At 47.3% G+C, this 19,916-nt stretch overlaps 1 protein-coding gene across 1 annotated transcript in view; it reads left to right on the top strand.

Moving 5' to 3' along the window:
- The first annotated feature begins 1,231 nt into the window (after positions 1-1,231).
- Positions 1,232-19,916, top strand: part of EPHX2 (epoxide hydrolase 2) — a 113,115-nt gene continuing 94,430 nt past the window's right edge. The window contains exon 1 of the mRNA XM_082217639.1: positions 1,232-1,413. Within this exon, the coding sequence (XP_082073765.1) occupies positions 1,307-1,413 (107 nt within the window). The 5' untranslated portion in view covers positions 1,232-1,306. The remainder of the gene's footprint in view (positions 1,414-19,916) is intronic.

Below are 19,916 nucleotides of genomic sequence, written 5' to 3' on the forward strand. Positions count from 1 at the left end.
CAGAACGCCGTCACCAATCAACCACACCAGACCCAAACCCAGACCCTCTCCACAGACATATTACAGACTCCATCCAGTATCCAAACTATAGTGGCACCTCCGGATGCTGCACCCCCCTGCAATCCCTACACAGATCTGGCTGGCACAAGGCACAAAACCACAGCTCGCCCCTATACACGAAGCCAAGCCAGAGCACAACTAAATGCAGCACAGCCATCTTCTCAGAAAAACTCTTCACAAGCTCAAGAGGTCAAGACACGAAAGCTTTAGCAACTAATCTACACTTAATGACCCACCCAGTGGTATTCATAATATCACTCATGAAATCACCCAAGATATCCCTCAAGTAATTAAGGAACAAAAGAAAAAAAGGCACACTAATCTAGGAACTTCCTCTCTGCCCAGAACGTTGGAGGCTATACACCACACCCCTCAACAGTATTTATAGGAACTCAAACACCAGATTCTGCTCTGTTCCAGTAACAAGAAGCCGAAAGCACCAGCCTGAAGATGACGAGTGAGACCTCGTCGAAACGTCGCACAGACACCCCGACTCTTACACGGGAAGACACCCGAAGACACCAAAACCTGCATTCCTGTACCCGTGAAAATCTACGAAAGCATATATATATATATAAGCACCAGCCTGAAGATGACGAGTGAGACCTCGTCGAAACGTCGCACAGACACCCCGACTCTTACACGGGAAGACACCCGAAGACACCAAAACCTGCATATATATATATATATATATATAATGCAAGACTTGTTGCCAAAAACAGAATAGTTAGTAGTTCACCAGCAGCATCAGCATCAGCAAAACCTGCTCTGTGTGGAATAACATGTATGTTATTAACTCTACAGGAATGTAACATTTTTATATATGGAACGGTATTTTTTGCAACATTTTGCTTAAGTTGTCTGTTGTATTCATTTTCCCCAATCTGAACTATAAAATGGTGATTTTATGGAGCCAAAATGAGACGAGCCAATTTATATAGAAAAAAAGCACTGCGTACACCACTTAGAAATACTTCAAATATATTCACCCATCGTGGGTGAAACTTGCGGCGCTAGGACCTGCCCATCCCCTGCCGGCTTGGAGGAGGGGGGCAGCGGGGGCGTGGCTCGACGTGAGGGGCGTGGCTTTTTCGCGCAGGTGGGAGTAGGCGTGGCCCACTTGTCCCTGGCCGACTTCTTGGAGGAGGGGGCGTGGCTTCCCTCGGCGGGTGGGCGTGGCTTCGCCTTCCCCTCAGATTCTCCTCAGAGACTCTTTTCCCTCAGAGCGTCTCTACCTCGGGAGGCGATGGCGGCGAAGCGGCGGGCGGTGCTCTTCGACCTGGGCGGCGTCCTCTTCGGCAGCGGCCTCCCGGGAGTCTTCCGGCAGCTGGAGCCGTCGCTGGGCCTGCCCGGGTGGGTAGCCGGCCGCGAGGGGGGCAGGACGCGGCGGCGGCGGCGAAGGGGGCGGAGGCAAACCCGCCCGCCCGACTGCTGCTCTTGGCTCGGGGGGCGACGCCAACCGCAAAAAACAGCCCCGCAGCCGCCGCCGCGTCTCTCGCGTGTGCGTTTGTGTGTTGTTGGTCGCGCCCGGCCGCGCGCGAGTGAGAGAGAGGCTGCTGCGCTGAATGAATGTCTTGGGAGTCAGAAAGAGAGAGAGATCCACTCGTTGGATATTCGTGATAATTATCGCAATTTAATGATCGCTATTCTTTAATTGACAGTTAAATGAGAAATAATTACAGAATCGTGTGTACTCAAAAATAAATGAACAATAATGTTTATATAATATAATACTTAATAATAGTTAATAGTAAGGGAGAGGAGTTGGTGGAAGAAGACTGGAAAAAGTTTAAAGAATATCTACAGAAATACTTTAAAATTTATGAATGTTAAACAGACGTTGGATGGAAATTAAGCGGTGTTGGTAAAAAGATTAATAAGAATATGTAAATATAGCCTGATAATGAGGAAAAATGTATTTTTAATATAAGTTAAGATGCTGAGTAAGGTTAAGTGATAGAGGGTAAGGATTTGCTGAACTAAATATCTGAACTGGAATACAAAAAGGGAGGTGCGAGGAGGTCAAGAAACTAGGGAATGAAGTATAGGATATGAAAATATTAAGCTTTCTTCTATTTTGCTTTTTGGGGATTTTTGTTTTTCCCCCCTATTTTGTTAACTACTTTTTTCATCTTTTGTATTGTGTATTTTTGTGTGTTTTGCTTGGTGTTTTCTTGTTTTTGTGGTTTTTTCTGGCTTTTGTAATCTATGTTTAAATGTTCAATAAATATTACTTTAAAAAAATAATAGTTAATAGTAATAATAATTTAATTATTTTTAAATAAATTTAAATTTATTATTATTATTTATACACTGCCCCTCTGGCTGGGTTTCCCCCTACTGTATATAATCACATATAGTTAGCTAATTATAGTTGAATACTGTAATAGTAATCAATTATTATATAATTCCACGTAATCATATAATCGTGAATGACTAATTAATTATAACTAAATAATTCTTAACTGTTACATAATATAACCCTGGAATAGAGGGGCCGGGTGGTGCTGCCTCGCGGTTGCCTTTGGGATTGGTGGTGGTGGCCCCGGGGGAGTTGTTGCGCTCTGCACGTGCCCAGAAGCTTCCTGAGCCTGCTGCCTTGTGGGAAGTGAGTGTCCTGGGCATTGGTGCCAGAAGGCCTTCAGAAGTGGTGGCAGGGGGGAGTTGTTGCACTCTGCACATGCTTAGGTGTTCGTTGCTACGCTCACACAGTGCTTGACAGAAATGGTACCTGTGGCTTTTTTTGGACCCAGGACCCGCTTTGAACCCAAACGTGCGTTGGGGGACCCGTTTCTTAATCCTTTACCACATGTTTGTTTGGTTGCAAACTACCCTGTGATCTTCAGGGGAGGAGTAGTATATCAATCAATCAATCAATCAATCAATCAATTTTAATAGATAGATAGAGGTTCTGCTGAATGTATTGGACATCCCTGAGAGTCAGATTGAGAGAGACAAGTTCATTAAACATATTAAAACCCCAGGCTTATGTGCCCCCCAGCCGCTGGCAAGGCAGTTGCTGCACTCTGCACATGCTTAGAGGTGTTTCAAGTCTGTTGTCATGTAGGCACTGTCCTGAGCATTGGTGTTGGAAGATTGAAGATCAGGGCTCTGTGGTGAACGCCCCACATTTAGGACTCTTGAGATATGTTTGCACCTTGAGGTGTTTACTGGAATTGTTTGTGTACAGGGGAGGGAGATGAGGACGGCTAAAGGGGTCCTATTGCTTTGTGGTTATTGTTACGTATTGCTAATTTTGTTATTTATTTTGTTATTTATTTTCCAATTTCTCTTTACATTTTTATACAATGTTTCAAGACAAGTTCACAAGCCGTAGAAACAGCAAAGATTGCACATCTTATAACAACCCGATCCAATGGAAATAAGTCATAATAATAATTAATACTAATTTATTATTTATACCCCACCCATTTGGCTGGATTTCCCCAGCCACGCTGGGCAGCTTCCAACAGAGACTGAAAATACATTAAAAACTTCCCTAAACAGGGCTGCCTTCAGATGTCTTCTAAGCGTCAGATAGTTGTTTATCTATTTGACATCTGATAGGAGGGTGTTCCCCAGAGCGGGCGCCACTACCAAGAAGGCCCTCTGTCTGGTTCCCTGCAACTTGGCTGGTGCTGGATCTCAGTGTCTGGGCAGAACCTGACTTTAAAATAAACAACATGTATCAAATAAAGTAACATGCTACTGTGTCATTAAACAAAAAACGGAAGTAGTTTGCAGCAACAAAACATACCGTATTTTTCACCCTATAGGATGCACCGGCCCATAGGACGCACTTATTTTGGGGGGGGGAGTAAAGGGGGGGAAATTATCCCCCCCCCGAGCCCCAAAGAGCAAATAAGCCATGACAGCGAGCGGGATGGATCCCGCTCGCTTTCCTGGCTTCGTTTTTAGCCTCGGGGCTGGGGGTCCAAGAGCAAAGGCGAGGTTGCAGAACCTCGCCATCGCTCCCGGAGCTTGCGGGGCTGGGGGCAGGGGAAGCCCGAGCTTCCTCCGACCCCAGCCCCCCAGAACAGGTCCGAGAGCGATGGCGAAGCTGCGCGTGGCTTCGCCATCGCTCTCAGAGCTTGCAGGGCTGGGGGGATAGCTTCCTGAAGCCTGGAGAGTGAGAGGGGTCGGTGCGCACCGACCCCTCTCGCTCTCCAGGCTTCAGCGAAAGCCTGCATTCGCCCCATAGGGCGCGCACACATTTCCCCTTCATTTTTGGAGGGGGAAAAGTGCGTCCTATAGGGCGAAAAATACGGTAGACAGCGTACAGTAAAACCCACTGAAAAGTTGTGAGTTAACCATTGTACAAAGATGTCGTCTTAATTGCCTGCACAGGCCTGGCACAATAGAAAGGTTTTCAGCAGGTGCTTAAAACTTGGCACAAAAGGCACCTGCTGAATCCCTAGTGGCAGAGCATTCCACAGGACTGGGCCAATGACACCAAAGGCTTGGTTTCCTGTTGCTGTCAAATGGGCATGGTGCCTTGCAGAATGCAAGAGACGGCAGGTGTCTGCACCAATGAGCCCTGCAAGCTAAAATTTGGCGTGATGGAAATTGAGGCAGCTGGTAAACAGGACAAGAAGCGTGCATATACACATATATATTTACACTTCACTGTGATCCTCATGCATAACCATGGCAACAAACCAGTATGGTAGGATGCTATTAAGTTTGTAATAATTGCAATTCAACTGTGGAATTTACACCCAAAAGGTGTAAAGGTAAAGGGACCCCTGACCATTAGGTCCAGTCGTGACCGACTCTGGGGTTGCGGCGCTCATCTTGCTCTATAGGCTGATGGAGCCGGCGTTTGTCCGCAGACAGCTTCCGGGTCATGTGGCCAGCATGACCAAGCTGCTTCTGACGAACCAGAGCAGTGCACGGAAACGCCGTTTACCTTCCTGCCGGAGCGGTACCTATTTATCTACTTGCACTTTGATGTGCTTTCGAACTGCCACCCGCATCCCTTTTGCAATTCATAATTGCAATTCAGCTGTGGAATTTACACCCACAAGGTGTAGTAACCATTTATTTGTGATGTTTTGCAACATCCCTAGGTATATGCTGACCTCTGCCAAGAAAATCAGGTTGCTTGTAATCCAGCTAGCACAGGCTGTGCCCAACTCTTATCAAAAGAACAAATCTTTGCCTCTGGTCTTGGAATATAGTAGTTTCCGGGGAACGGAAATGGGGAGAGTGCTCCTATTGCTGGATTAGCCATTGTGAGAATGGGATGATGGATTTAGAAGAGACTTTGGCTTGATCCAGTAGCCACGCTCTTAAGTCACGTTCTGATTGTTCTTAAGAGTGGGCTTCCGGAAGCCATTTAGCAAGCTCCTGGTAAAGGTTGCACTTGAGCTTGAGGTTTCCTCATTTGTGGCTCACTCCCTTAATCGCTGTGCAATATCCTGAGTTGAAGGACAGTACCCGGGCAGCCTTTCAACTTCTGCCAGGGCTTCGTATTGACAGTAGGGGCTCCCATGATGGAATGGGCCCTCTATGCAAAAGTGTTTCATGCCGTTGCAGGGGATTCAAACCGCCGACCTTCTGATCGGCAAGCCCTAGGCTCTGTGGTTTAGACCACAGCGTCACCCGCGTCCTAATCTGCACATGTAGTATGTCCCAAAACCTTTATCAATTGCAACTAAAGAATTCCTGACAGATGGCCATCCAACCTCTGCTTAAAAACCACCACCATCTTCTGAGGGAGTCTGTTCCATCGTTGAACAGCTCTTCATAACTTTTGTCGGAATCTCGTTTCCTGTCATGTGAATCTGTTGAGTCTGGCCCTGCCCTTTGGAGCAGCAGAAAGCAAGCTTGGTCCATCTTTCATATGACAGGTATTAGCACTGCTTGTGAGCAGTCCTTGATTCCTCCTGCCAGTCATCATAGAAGAGCCAGCCTGCTGGGTTGGGTCTAAAGGCTCATGAGCCCAGCATCCTTTTCTCCCAGACGCCTTTGGGGAGTCCGCAGTAAAGATCTGAGTGCAGCTGCCATCCCCACTGGTGATTGATTCCCTGCAACTGGTGCTCAGGGCATCCTACTTGACCTTCTAGGGAACGGGTGGTGCTGTGGTCTAAACCACTGAGCCTCTTGGGCTTGCCGATGTTCTGCCCAAGTTTCTGTCAACCTAGCAGTTCGAAAGCATACCAGTGTGAGTAGATAAATAGGGACGGTAAACGGCGTTTCCATGCGCTCTGGCTTCTTTCACGGTGTCCCATTGCGCCAGAAGTGGTTTAGTCCTGCTGGCCACATGACTTGGAAAGCTGTCTGTGGACAAACACCGGCTCCCTTGGCCTGAAAAGCAAGATGAGCGCTGCAACCCCATAGTCGCCTTTGACTGGACTTAACCGCCCAAGGGTCCTTTACCTGACCTGACCTGACCTTCTCTTCCGCTCTCTTCCCATTCTCAGTAAATTATGAATGCTTCTCTCTTCTGTGCTCAGACTTCCGTTGCTGTTCTTTGAGCAGGTATGATCCAGTCCAAGACTGGAACTGTCCCAGCTAAGTGGATATGGGAGAGGTTGCAACGTTTGGGGCTTCTTAGTTGAGAGCAAAGGGGAGTAAGAAGATGCAAGACAGAACTGTATAAAATTATTCATGATGTGGAGAAAGTGGATAGAGGAGTTACTTCTCCCTGCCCTTTAATAACTAAAACCCTGGACCACATGTTGAAGCTGAAAGCTGGACAATTCAGGACAGACAAAAGAAAGTACTTTTTCACACGGCACAAAGCTAAACGATGGAATTCGTTGCCATGAGAGGCTGTGATTTATTCATTTTTTGCATTTATATTGTTGTTTAGTCGTTTAGTCGTGTCTGCCTCTTCATGACCCCCTGGACCAGAGCATGCCCCCTGGACCAGAGCATGCCAGTTTTCCACTGCCTCCCGCAGTGTGGTCAAACGCATGCTGGTAGCTTCGAGAACACTGTCCAACCATCTCTTCCTCCGTCATCCCTTCTCCTTGGGCCCTCCATCTTTCCCAACATCAGGGTCTTTTCCAGGGAGTCTTCTCTTCTCATGAGGTGGCCAACGTATTGGAGCCTCAGCTTCACGATCTGTGCCTTTATATAGCCCACCTTTTTATCCAAGGAGCTCAAGGTAGCAGTCATGATTCCAGCCAGCATTGGGTTGCCAGTGATGTGTGTGCAACCATGTCACAGCACCAGCAAATGATAAATGGGGTTCAGGCAATTACACCATCTGTTGCTGGGCTTGGAATGGAGGGTGGTGCAGCTGAATAGTGAAGGTTGCAAGATTCAGGGCAGATAGAGGATTTTTTTCACGAAGCGCATAGTTAAACTATGGAACTTGCTCCCCCAGAAGGCAGCAGTGACCACCAACTCACTACTTGTAGGTACTTGGCATTGTTTTGAGAGGTATTGTATTGAGCTTGGCTTTGCAGGGAACAGATGGCGCTGTGGTCTAAACCCCTGAGCATCTTGGGCTTGCCGATTGGAAGGTCGGTAATTCGAATCCCCACGACGGTGGTGAGCTCCCATTGTTCTGTCCCAGCTTCTGCCAACCTAGCAGTTCTAAAGCATGCCTGTGTTGTTGTTGTTTAGTCGTTTAGTCGTGTCTGACTCTTCGTGACCCCCTGGACCAGATCATGCCAGGCACTTCTGTCTTCCACTGCCTCCCGCAGTTTGGTCAAACTTATGCTGGTAGCTTCGAGAACACTATCCAACCATCTCATCCTCTGTTGTCCCCTTCTCCTTGTGCCCTCCATCTTTTCCAACATCAGGGTCTTTTCCAGGGAGTCTTCTCTTCTCATGAGGTGGCCAAAGTATTGGAGCCTCAGCTTCAGGATCTGTCCTTCCAGTGAGCTAATCAGGGCTGATTTTCTTAAGAATGGATAGGTTTGATCTTCTTGCAGTCCATGGGACTCTCAAGAGTCTCCTCCAGCACCAGTGATCCCCCTTCATGGATCACTGCCTTGCCATGGCAAAGGGGCTTGAATAACTCAGAGAAGCTATGAACTATGCCAAGCAGGGCACCCAAGATGAACAGGTCATAGTGGAGAGTTTTGACCAAACCTGATCCACCTGGAGGAGGAACCGGCAAGCCACTCCAGTATCCCTGCCAACAAAACTCCATGGACAAAGACAAGAGGCATATAAAAGCATGCTTGTGCAAGTAGATAAATAGGTACCATTGTGGCAGGAAGGTAAACGGCATCTTTGTGCGCTCTGGCTTCCATCAAAGTGTCCCATTGCGCCAGAAGCAGTTTAGTCCTGCTGGCCACATGACCCGGAAAGCTGTCTGTGGATGAACGCTGTCTCCTTCGGGCTAAAGCGAGATGAGTGCCACAACCCCATAGTCGCCTTGTACTGGACTTAACCATCCAGGGATCCTTTACCTTACCTTTGGTTTCAACTAGATTTGGGGGAAGATCTCTCCAAGTCAATATGGGGGTTACTTAATGCGATGTCACCTTCAGGCCCTGTTTGCAAAAGTTGGTGTCTTCCCTGCCTGTTTGGGAATAAGTTCAGACCGCTGTGTTCGGTGATGTCTACTCAACAGATAAGCTTGCACAGGATCTACATCTCTCTCATCTGCTGCTGCTGTCCTCAGAAGGGACAGACAGCATTTTTTTTTATAACCGTCTCTTATCTTTGACTTTAGACTTCAGATACACCACAAAGAGGCTAATTTTATAAGGCGTTTGGACATGAAAAAAGAAAGCATATGAGCACGTGTTTCCACTGGGAGAGGGAGAAGGGGGAGACAGCATTTCACTGCACCCTCTTCTTTTATTTTGTGATTTTAATTGTGCCCAGAAAACACCATAAATATCTGTTTATTGAAACAAACAAACCCCATGCCATTTGGTCCTGTCAATTTTGCCATTCTCTTTAGAGGGATATTTTATTGATCTTTGTCTGAAACTACAATCATTTCGTCCCACCATTTCCAGCAAATGCACCTTAAGGTTACTTGCACTGAAACTGAACTTAATACACATTTCAATCACAGTACAGTTAAAAGGAATTTTGTGCTTTAAAAAAAGTGTTGCTAGAATAAATCAATCAATACAAACAGTGACAGGAACAGAGGAAACTGTCTCTTTTTTCTTTTCCCTATATAATTGTGTTTTGTATTTTTGTATAAATGAGTTAGAGTTTTGAGTGTTTAATGGGTTAAAAAAAGCTTTCAATAAAAATGTTATTGGCAAATAAGGAAACTGCCTTATTATATGTGAGTAAGTTCGAAAGCACATCAAAGTGCAAGTAGATAAATAGGTACCGCTCCGGTGGGAAGGTAAACGGTGTTTCCGTGTGCTGCTCTGGTTCGCCAGAAGTGGCTTTGTCATGCTGGCCACATTACCTTTAAGGCATGAAAACTGCCTAAATCTCTCTTACCTAGGCAACACAGGGACCTTGCTTTATTTCCTTCACGTATTTTCCAACACCTTTATCACTCAGTGTTCTCATGCTAACTGCACCCCAGCTTTCTTTGAAACCACTCACTCTGTCTAACTCACAGGTTGTACCCTTTGGAATGCATAAAGCAACACCTATGTACTTTATTGTGACATTTCGGAAGGTATCTTTTGTAAAGTTATCTGAGTTGATCAGGGATGTACAGTGGTGCCCCGCAAGACGAATGCCTCGCAAGACGGAAAACTCGCTAGACGAAAGAGTTTTCCGTTTTGGAGGTGCTTCACAAAACGAATTTCCTATGGGCTTGCTTCGCAAGACGACAATGTCTTGCGAGTTCCTGCTGGTTTTTTTCCCTCCCCCCTTTTTCTAAGCCGCTAAGCCGCTTATCAGCTGACCCGATCAGCAGATAAGCCGCTAATAGCGCTAATCCGCTAATCCGTCAATGGGCTTGCTTCGCAAGACGAAAAAACCGCTAGACGAAGAGAATCACAGAACGGATTCTTTTCGTCTTGCGAGGCACCACTGTACCTGTAGGCTCCTGTAGGTGTTAGGAGTGCAGTTTCTTCATGTAAGAGATAACATTGAGTTTAGCCCAGTCAGTTGCTGAGCAAGTAGTGTAACTCCTGTTTATTCATAGACTGCAACAACCTGTTTGCACAAGGCAGCTTTTGCAAGAAGATGAGATGGAGCAATAAGCCAGTTGACTTCTGCTGGGAACTGATTGGCAACCCGTGAGCTGGTGGTGGATTAAATGCTTGCAGAGTGAAGCAGCTACTAGTCACTCTTGAGAGATGAGCTGGCTGCCTCTCCAGGCTTGAGGCTGGAAGAGAAGAACCTTGCAGCTGAAACTCTCCCAGAGACATTTCATGGGTGTGTGGGAAGGCAGGAGAAATGGGACTGGTTAAGCAGCCCAGACCATTTGTCCCATTAATGTTGCTAACCACAATCACTCTTGCCTGCCTAACTCTTCGCACGTAACCATGGCAAGTCATTGTTAGTGCATTAGCAGCCTAAAGAGAGCGAGGCAGATTCATGGAGGAGAGGGCTACTGATGGCTTCTAGCCATGATGGCTGTGACCAGTTACTGGAAACCTGGATGCTTTAGCTGAGATTCCTGCACTGCAGGGGGTTGGACTACATGACCCTTGGGGTCCCTTCCAACTCTACCATTCTATGATTTAGGACAGATAGAAGAATATACTTCTTCATGCAGTACATAGTCATACTATGGAGGCAGTGATTTATGAAGGAGAGGGCTGTCAATGACTACTAGCCGTGATGCTTCTGGCTACCAGTTGCTGCCAACCACGAGATGGGAGAGCGCTCTTGCTCACGTTCTGCTCGCTGGTTTCCCAACAGGCTTATGGTTGGCCATTGTGAGCAGAGAATGCTGGACTCGATAGACCAGATGGGCCACTGGCGTAATCCTGCAGGCAGCAATAATAATAATAATAATAATAATAATAATAATAATAATAATAATAATAATAATTTATTTATACCCTGGCCATCTGGCTGAGTTTCCCCAGCCACTCTGGGCGGCTTCCAATCAAGTGTTAAAAACAGTACAGCATTAAATATTAAGAACTTCCCTAAACAGGGCTGCCTTCAGATGTCTTTTAAAGAAAAGATAGCTGCTTATTTCTTTAAATCTGAAGGGAGGGCGTTCCACAGGGCGGGTGCCACAACCGAGAAGGCCCTCTGTCTGGTTCCTTGTAACTTCACTTCTCGCAATGAGGGAACCGCCAGAAGGTCCTCGGCGCTGGACCTCAGTGTCTCGGCTGAACAATGGGGGTGGAGACGCTCCTTCAGATATACTGGACCGAGGCCGTTTAGGGCTTTAAAGGTCAGCACCAACACTTTGAATTGTGCTCGGAAGCGTACTGGGAGCCAATGATTGTCCTTTTTACCGATTGTTGTCTTTTTAATTGTATGTGTTGCTTGTTTTATGTTACTATGGCCATTGGCTAATGCGAATAAAGTTTATCTATTGTGCTTGGAAACGTACTGGGAGCCAATGCAGATCTTTTAGGACCGGTGTTATGTGGTCCCTGCGGCCACTCCCAGTCACCAGTCTAGCTGCCGCATTCTGGATTAATTGCAGTTTCTGGGTCACCTTCAAAGGTAGCCCCACGTAGAGCGCATTGCAGTAGTCCAAGCGGGAGATAACCAGAGCATGCACCACTTTAGCAAGACATTCTGTGGGCAGATAGGGTTTCAGCCTGCGTACCAGGTGGAGCTGGTAGACAGTCACCCTGGACACAGAATTAACCTGTGCACCTGGTCCTTATCTTATCTTCTTATGCCCTTTGACATCAAATGGCATAATTGGTAGGTAGTGTTCTCCTGCATTCTATTGTTTGCTTCACCTTCATGTTCCCTCCCCTTTCCCTACCCTACAACTCTATGATGGGAAAGATCAGCTCCTTCCATTTGATATATGATGTCAAACACAAAGCCCCACTTTCAGAAGAAATGCTTTGATGAAAATCCAAAGCCCTCAAGGAAGAGAGTTGGTACATCTGGAACACCACGTTCTTCCATTCTCCATACACACCACGTGCAAAATTCCATCGGGAACATGGAGACATCCTTTCAAAGGCACTCATGAGTGATGGCTTTAAGAAGAGGGATTAGGGGAGGTTGCTGAAATGCAACAGAACAAGACAGCACATGCTGCCTTCTAATGGTAGGACAGGGTAGCAGATATAGGATCAAGACAGTACAAGAGGTTCTGCCATCTAAGGCCCAGCCTTTAGCCTGAGGGATGAAACAGTCCGTCTACGGAACAACTAAAGCTCTTCTAGAAAAGACTTGAGAAATTGTATTTTCATCCCAAATCCCTTGGTTGATCTTCAGCCAGACCCACAACTGGATATAATTACTAGGTGGAGATTCTGGGGCTGCTGAGTGCTCTATTCTGCCTTGGTCAGACCCCACCTGGGGTCCTCTGTCCCGTTCCAGGCACTGCAGTTTAAGAAGGATATTGACAAGTTGGAAGCTGTGCAGAGGAGGCTGAGCAGGATGATGAAGGGCCTGGAAACCAAGCCATATGAGGAATGGTTGAGGGAGTAGAAGATGTTTGGCCTGGAGAATAATAATAATAATAATAATAATAATAATAATAATAATAATAATTTTTTATTTATACCCCGCCCTCCCCAGCCAAGGCCGGGCTCAGAGCGGCTTACAAGCAATAATAAAAACAAGATGAATGATTACAACTTAAAAACAAAAATAAAATACAACATTAAAATAATGGAACATTAAAATATTAAAATGTAGCCTCATTGCAGGAGAAGGAAAAGAAAAAAGAAAATGGGGGGGGAGGGAATCAAATTGGCTCCAAGCCAAAGGCCAGGCGGAACAATTCTGTCTTACAGGCCCTGCGGAAACAAATCAGATCCTGCAGGGCCCTGGTCTCATGAGACAGAGCGTTCCACCAAGTTGGGGCCAGTGCTGAAAAGGCCCTGGCTCTGGTTGAAGCCAATCTAACTTCCTTAGGGCCTGGGACCACTAGGGTGTTGTTATTTATGGACCTTGAGGCTCTCCGTGGGGCATACCAGGCAAGGCGGTCCCGTAGGTACGAGGGTCCTAGGCTGTGAAGGGCTTTAAAGGTCAAAAGCAGCACCTTAAATCTGACCCTGTACTCCACCGGGAGCCAGTGCAGCTTGTAAAGCACTGGATGAATATGCTCCCATGGCAGAGACCCCGTGAGGAGCCTCGCTGCAGCATTCTGTACCCGCTGGAGTTTCTGGGACAGCTTCAAGGGCAGCCCCGCATAGAGCGAATTACAGTAGTCAAGCCTGGAGATGACTGTCGCATGGATCACTGTGGCCAGATCGGGGCGGGAAAGGTAAGGGACCAACTGCTTGATGCGGCGAAGGTGGAAAAATGTCGCCTTGGCTGTTGCTGTAACTTGCGCCTCCATGGAAAGGGAGGCGTCAAGGATTACACCCAAACTCTTAACGGAAGGCAATGGCACTAACTGGGCCCCCTCAAGAGAAGGGAGTTGGTCCCTCATCCCCATACCATCCCGACCCAGCCATAGGACCTCTGTCTTCGAAGGATTTAGTTTCAATCGGCTCCCACGAAACCATCCAGCCACAGCTTCCAAGCATCTGGTCAGTGTGTCCGGGGCCGAGTCAGTGTGGCCATCCATCAGCAGATAGAGCTGAGTGTCATCAGCATATTGGTGACAGCCCAGCCCAAAGCTCCGGATAATCTGGGCAAGGGGGCGCATAAAGATGTTAAAAAGCATCGGGGAGAGAATTGCGCCCTGTGGCACTCCACACACCAAGGAGTGGCATGACGACATTTCCCTCCCTAGTGCCACCCTCTGTCCCCGACCAGAGATAAAAGAGCACAACCAGTTACGGGCTATGCCCTGTATCCCCACGTCTGCGAGGCGATGGTCCAGAAGAGGAGGCTGAGAAGTGATAGGATTGCCATCCTCACATATCTGATGGGCTGTCACATGGAAGATGGGGCAAGGTTATTTTCTGCTGCCTGAACCAATGGTTTCAAATTATAAGAAAGGCGGTTCCGACTAAACATTAGGAAGAACTTTCTGACATTAAGAGCAGTGTGACAGTAGAAGAGACTCCCTTGGAAGGTGGTAGACTCCTTCCTTGGAGGTTTTTAAGCAGAGGCTGGTTGGCCTATCTATTACAGAATCTTCAGCTGTGATTTCTGCATTGCAGGGGGTTGGACTAGATAGAATCTATGATTCTGATTCAGCCTGGAGCCTTCCGCATGCAAATCAGGTGTTCCGCCGTGGAGCCTTGACCCGTCCTCGTTACCATTGATTTTTGAAGGCCGAGATTGCACTGTTATAATTTGAAATGATAAATAAATGAGACAAAAGCAGAGCTGCCAAACAAAGAAGCCAATTAGCATAAATATGCATTATGTAAGGAAAGGGCATTCTTAATGGAAGCAACTGTGCCAGAACCGTCGGAAACGGATGAGCTTTAAGCGTCCCTCAAGTTGACAGGTAACTCTATCAGAAATGCAGAGCTTCCGGCTGCTTTGGGTTCTCAATGAGCAGAAGAACAGGGTACAAATAAAAATATAGAAAGAGAAGCTCCAGAAAGTTGAGTTCCCAAGAGGGATCCTAAGAAGGGAAGCCAAGGGAATCTATTTAGTGCAGAGAAGGAATCAAAGAGCAGAGTGAAAGAATGGGAAGTTAGGAAAAATAGGCAAGAGAAATTCAAGTCTGTTCAAGTCACAGCCGAGTGCTGGCCTTGAATACTGAAGCTCCATAAGAACTTAATAAGAGCCTGCTCTACCTGGCTGCTGGCCAGTCTCGTCCAGCATCCTTTTCTCGCAATGGCCAACCATTTGCCTGTGAGAAACCAGCAAGAAGGATCTGAGCGCAAGAGCCCTTTCCCCCCAGTCAGCTTCTAGCACCTGGTGTTTCAGAAGCATCACTGCTTCCAACTGGGTGGAGACCGAGCATAGCTAGCAGCCATTCATAGCCCTTTCCTCCATGAGCTTGTCTAATCCTCTTTTAAAGCCATCTAGGATGATAGCTGGGATGCGGGTGGTGCTGTGGGTTAAACCACAGAGCCTAGGGCTTGCTGATCAGAAGGTCTGCAGTTCAAATCCCCGCGATGGGGTGAGCTCCCGTTGCTCAGTCCCTGCTCCTGCCAACCTAGCAGTTCGAAAGCACACCAGTGCAAATAGATAAATAGGTACCGCTCCGGCGGGAAGGTAAACGGCGTTTCCGTGTGCTGCTCTGATTCGCCAGAAGTGACTTAGTCATGCTGGCCACATGACCTGGAAGCTGTACGCCGGCTCCCTTGGCCAATAAAGCGAGATGAGCGCCGCAAACCCAGAGCTGGCCACGACTGGACCTAAAGGTCAGGGGTTCCTTTACCTTTACTATTGCCTCCTGCTGGAGCAAGTTGCATAGTTTAACTGTGTGCTGCCATGAAGAAGGCACCTGTTGTTTGTTACATTGCTACTCACTCTTCTTCCAAGGAACATGGGCTCCTCCACGTCAACTCCCTGACAATTGTGTGAGGTAGGTTAGGAGGAGATCGCAACTAGCCTAAGTTTACTCACTAATTTTCATGGCTCAGAGGAACTCTCATTTAAACCTAGATCTTCCCAAGCCAAGGGCAGCACCTTTAAACTACACACCACCACTGGCTGTCAAAAGCGGGTTAAAGTACAGCCTCTGGAACTTCTTTCATATGAAGGCTACACTTGCAGCCAGAGTAGAACTTGCCATGTGCCATCAAGAATGGGAGGAGGAAGAACGGGGTATTTATGGGAGACCAAAACATCATAATTGTAGGTGACTGTCAATGATAACTGAACTCTGTTGCTTAAACCAGGCAGAGGGTCTTCTCGGTAGTGACGCCCGCCCTGTGGAACACCCTCCCATCAGATGTCAAGGGAATAAACAACTACAGTGGTACCTCTGGATGCGAACGGGATCTGTTCCGGAGCCTCGTTCGCATCCAGAAGCGAACATAAGACGTGACTGTGTGTCTGCGCGGGTCGCGTTTCGCCGCTTCTGCGCATGCGCATGACGTCATTTTGAGCGTCTGCGCATGCGTGAGTGGCAAAACCTGGAAGTAATGCGCTCACTCCATTACTTCCAGGTCGCCATGGAGCGCAACCCGAAAATATTTAAGGTGAAGCGTATTCATCCCAAGGTATGACTGTACCTGACTTTTAGAAAACATCTGAAGGCAGCCCTGTTTAGGGCAGTTTTTAATATTTGATGTTTTATCGTGTTTTTCATATGTTATTGGGAGCCATCCTGAGTGGCTGGGGAAACCCAGCCAGATGGGCGGGGTATAATTTTTTTTTTTATTAATAATAATAATAATAATAATAATAATAATAATAAATAATAATAATAAATTAAAGCACCTGTCGAAGCTAGACCCTGCTACAGGAGTGCATGATTTGGGTTCATGTGCAAAGCCTTGCACCCTTCATTAAGAGCAATAACCTTAGGGAAGGGGAAATAAGATTGGCTCCCAAGTCCTAGAATGTTTGATTTGCTATGTTTACTACAGGGTCAGCATGTTCTTCCTCTGTAAATCTAAAAGAAAATCACTACCGAGGGTTATTTGACACCTTTAGGATTGAGCATGGCTTATGCTGACCACAATGATACGTTTTGGAAATGTAAATATAGTGTCTGCTCCTGGTTTAACATAGGGGAAGAGGGAAGTTAGAAGAGGCTTTTGGATAGAGATAATGAGTTATCCACAAAGTGCTGACCATCCTGAATGCTTTGAGGTTGTATGGCATCTGTGGATGGCCGCATGGGATGGTACCCAGCACAAGGCATCTGAGAAAGCTTTGGGTCTCAGATTTATCTGACATTGTCTTCTTGCACTCTATATTGGGGTGGGGTGCCAGTGGCCCTCCAGATGCTGTTGAACACCCAACTCCTCTATCAGTCCCAGAAGTCAGCATGGCCAACGGTGAGGGTTGATGGGAGCTGGGACATGGCCACAACATCTGGAGGGCCACAGGTTCCCCACTTCTGCTGATCTGCTTGTTGTGTGTTGATGATGTGTCTTACCTTTGGTTTTTTGCTTTTTTAAAAAAAGAGGGATGAGACTTAATACATAGACACCATTTGGAGAATGGTACTTCCTGAGACAGGGATGTGGGTGGCACTGTGGGTTAAACCACAGAGCCTTGGACTTGCCGATCAGAAGGTCGGCGGTTCAAATCCCTGCGACGGGGTGAGTTCCCGTTGCTCGGTTCCTGCTCCTGCCAACCTAGCAGTTCGAAAGCACGTCAAAGTGCAAGTAGATAAATAGGTACCGCTCCAGCGGGAAGGTAAACAGCGTTTCTGTGCGCTGCTCTGGTTCGCCAGAAGCGGCTTAGTCATGCTGGCCACATGACCCGGAAGCTGTATGCCGGCTCCCTCAGCCAATAAAGCAAGATAAGCGCCGCAACCCCAGAGTCAGCCACGACTGGACATAACGGTCAGGGGTCCCTTTACCTTTTACTTGCTGAAACCCCAAGCCCAGGCATGCAGCAGATTGGTGGAACTGCACAGCTGCCAGTAATGGCAGTGCCCAGGGCAGAAGGGCTGAGACACAAAGAAATAGGACAGTTCAACGAGGCCCTTCAGTATTGCCTGGAAAGGCTGGGGAAGGGAACGTGAAACAACAGAATGCAGGAGGACATAAAATAATAATGATCATTATTAGCACTACTACTGTTTTACTTATTTCCTGACTTTCTCCAGAACCAGGACCCAAGGTGGCTAGAAAAAAACAAATGAAAAAAGGAGAAAAGAGAAAAAGTGTTGCTGAATCTGAGGAAGTGATTGCGCATCAGGGTGGCTTTCTGGTTTTGCCCAATGCTCCTTTCCAAATCTTCCTGGCTGCTGAAAAGCAACCCTTCCCCCCCCTCTATATCTCTGGCATCTCACCCCAACCTTCCCACTCAACACTTCTGCCTTCATTTGCTCAACTCTGCCTCCTTGTTTTCCTTCATTTGTGGGCAGCATGGAGGTGTGAGGAAGGGTTCCCCGGGTGAGGAGGCAAACTCCTTTCCCTGGCTGTTCTGTTTTCTGCCGCTGCCCCTTGCAGAATGAATTGGTTGCAGGCGCTTAGCAGGGAGCAATGGCCCTTTTTCCGTCAGGAAGACCTTTCTGACCCGTCTCTCTTGACCAGAGAAGGTGCCAGTTAATTCCCCCGGCTTTTCAGATTGTTATTGTGGTTTCTTCTAGAAGAGGAAGATTTCTGCTTTCTGCTGAACTGTTTTTGGCATTGAAAGAGCAGTGCTTTCAGACGATTTTTGTTCTTGTTGCTAACTATGCGCAGCACTGAGCCCAGAGCTCAGAAAGTGTGCATTCTAATGAAATTCCCTGATGCAAAATGCACCTAGAACAATGGGAGTTTTGAACACTGGACGGAATCCTTTCCACGCTGGGCTGCAACTTCCTGACCCACAGTCACTGGGACAGAAAGGGTACTTCCATTCCCACAAAGCCCTGAATGCTCCCCCCATATTGAAAACACTCTACAGACAACCAGTTACAGTGGTACCTCGGGTTAAGTACTTAATTCGTCCCGGAGGTCTGTTCTTAACCTGAAACTGTTCTTAACCTGAAGCACCACTTTAGCTAATGGGGCTGGTCCGCCGGAGCACTATTTCTGTTCTCATCCTGAAGCAAAGTTCTTAACCTGAGGTACTATTTCTGGGTTAGCGGAGTCTGTAACCTGAAGCGTATGTATCCTGAAGCGTATGTAACCTGAAGTACCACTGTATTCACCACCAACCAATTATGGCAATTGGTGTCAAAGGGCATAAGAAAATAAGAATAGCTTGCAGGATCATGCCAATGGCCCACCTGGTCTGTTGAGTCCAGCATCCCATGCTCACAATGGCCAACCATAAGCCTGTTGGGAAACCAGCGAGCAGAACATGAGCAAGAGCGGTGGACTCGTAATCTGGTGAACCGGGTTCGCTTCCCTGCTCCTCCACATGCAGCTGCTGGGTGACCTTGGGCTAGTCCCACTTCTCTATAGTCTCTCAGCCCCACTCACCTCACAGAGTGTTTGTTGTGGGGGAGGAAGGGAAAGGAGAATGTTAGCCGCTTTGAGACTCCTTTGGGTAGTGATAAAGCAGGATATCAAATACAAACTCTTCTTCTTCTTCTTCTTCTTCTTCTTCTTCTTCTTCTTCTTCTTCTTCAACACCTGTGATTCTCAGCAATGCATTCAGAGCCATATTCCCTCCAATACACTGGTGGAGTATGTAGCCATCATGGCCTGGGACAGGGTTCTGTTATCATCCATCCATCCATTTCATAATATTTATACGCAGTGGAACAGGCTCCCAGTGTGAGATGGTGGACTCTCCTTCCCTGCTGCCAAACATCTTACCCTGGTTTCCTTGGGGCCACATCGGCAAGGCCAAGATGGAGGGCTTGTCGTCTGGGCAGCCTGGGACCTCTATGCACACTTCCCAGGCTTGGGGGTCCGGCGGTCACTAACAACACAGCCTTTTGGCTTCACCCCCAGAGGCACACTCCATTGTCTCCTGAGATAGACAGATGCCACCAACAACTGGGTCTTAATCTTCCTTCCTCCCTATCGCCTGTTCCACCCCGCAATAATGAAAGAGCACCAAAGAGATTAAAACACCAAGCACCGGCTTCCAAGGTATTGCGTACATTTCACCTGGAAAGGCTAAAACTCACTTAGTCAGAATCCGCCCTTGAGCAGTTCCCCGGAACAAAGAGATACGGATACTGCCTTAATTACAAAGGCTGGAGATTATCTGATTGAAAAGGAGGCAGATGAAAGAACCTGAGGTTTGGTCCGTTTCCCTTCTTGACATCTTAGTACTACAAGGGTATGCCTGGAAAGATTATTATTGCTTTAATTAACAACCCACCCTCCACCCTAAGGTCCCAGGGCTGGTTGCAACAGTTTTGAATGCAGTCGGATTGGTGAAGCCATCACTTT

This window comes from Podarcis vaucheri (assembly GCF_965113315.1).
Source record: "Podarcis vaucheri genome assembly, chromosome: 3".
NCBI lineage: Eukaryota > Metazoa > Chordata > Lepidosauria > Squamata > Lacertidae > Podarcis > Podarcis vaucheri.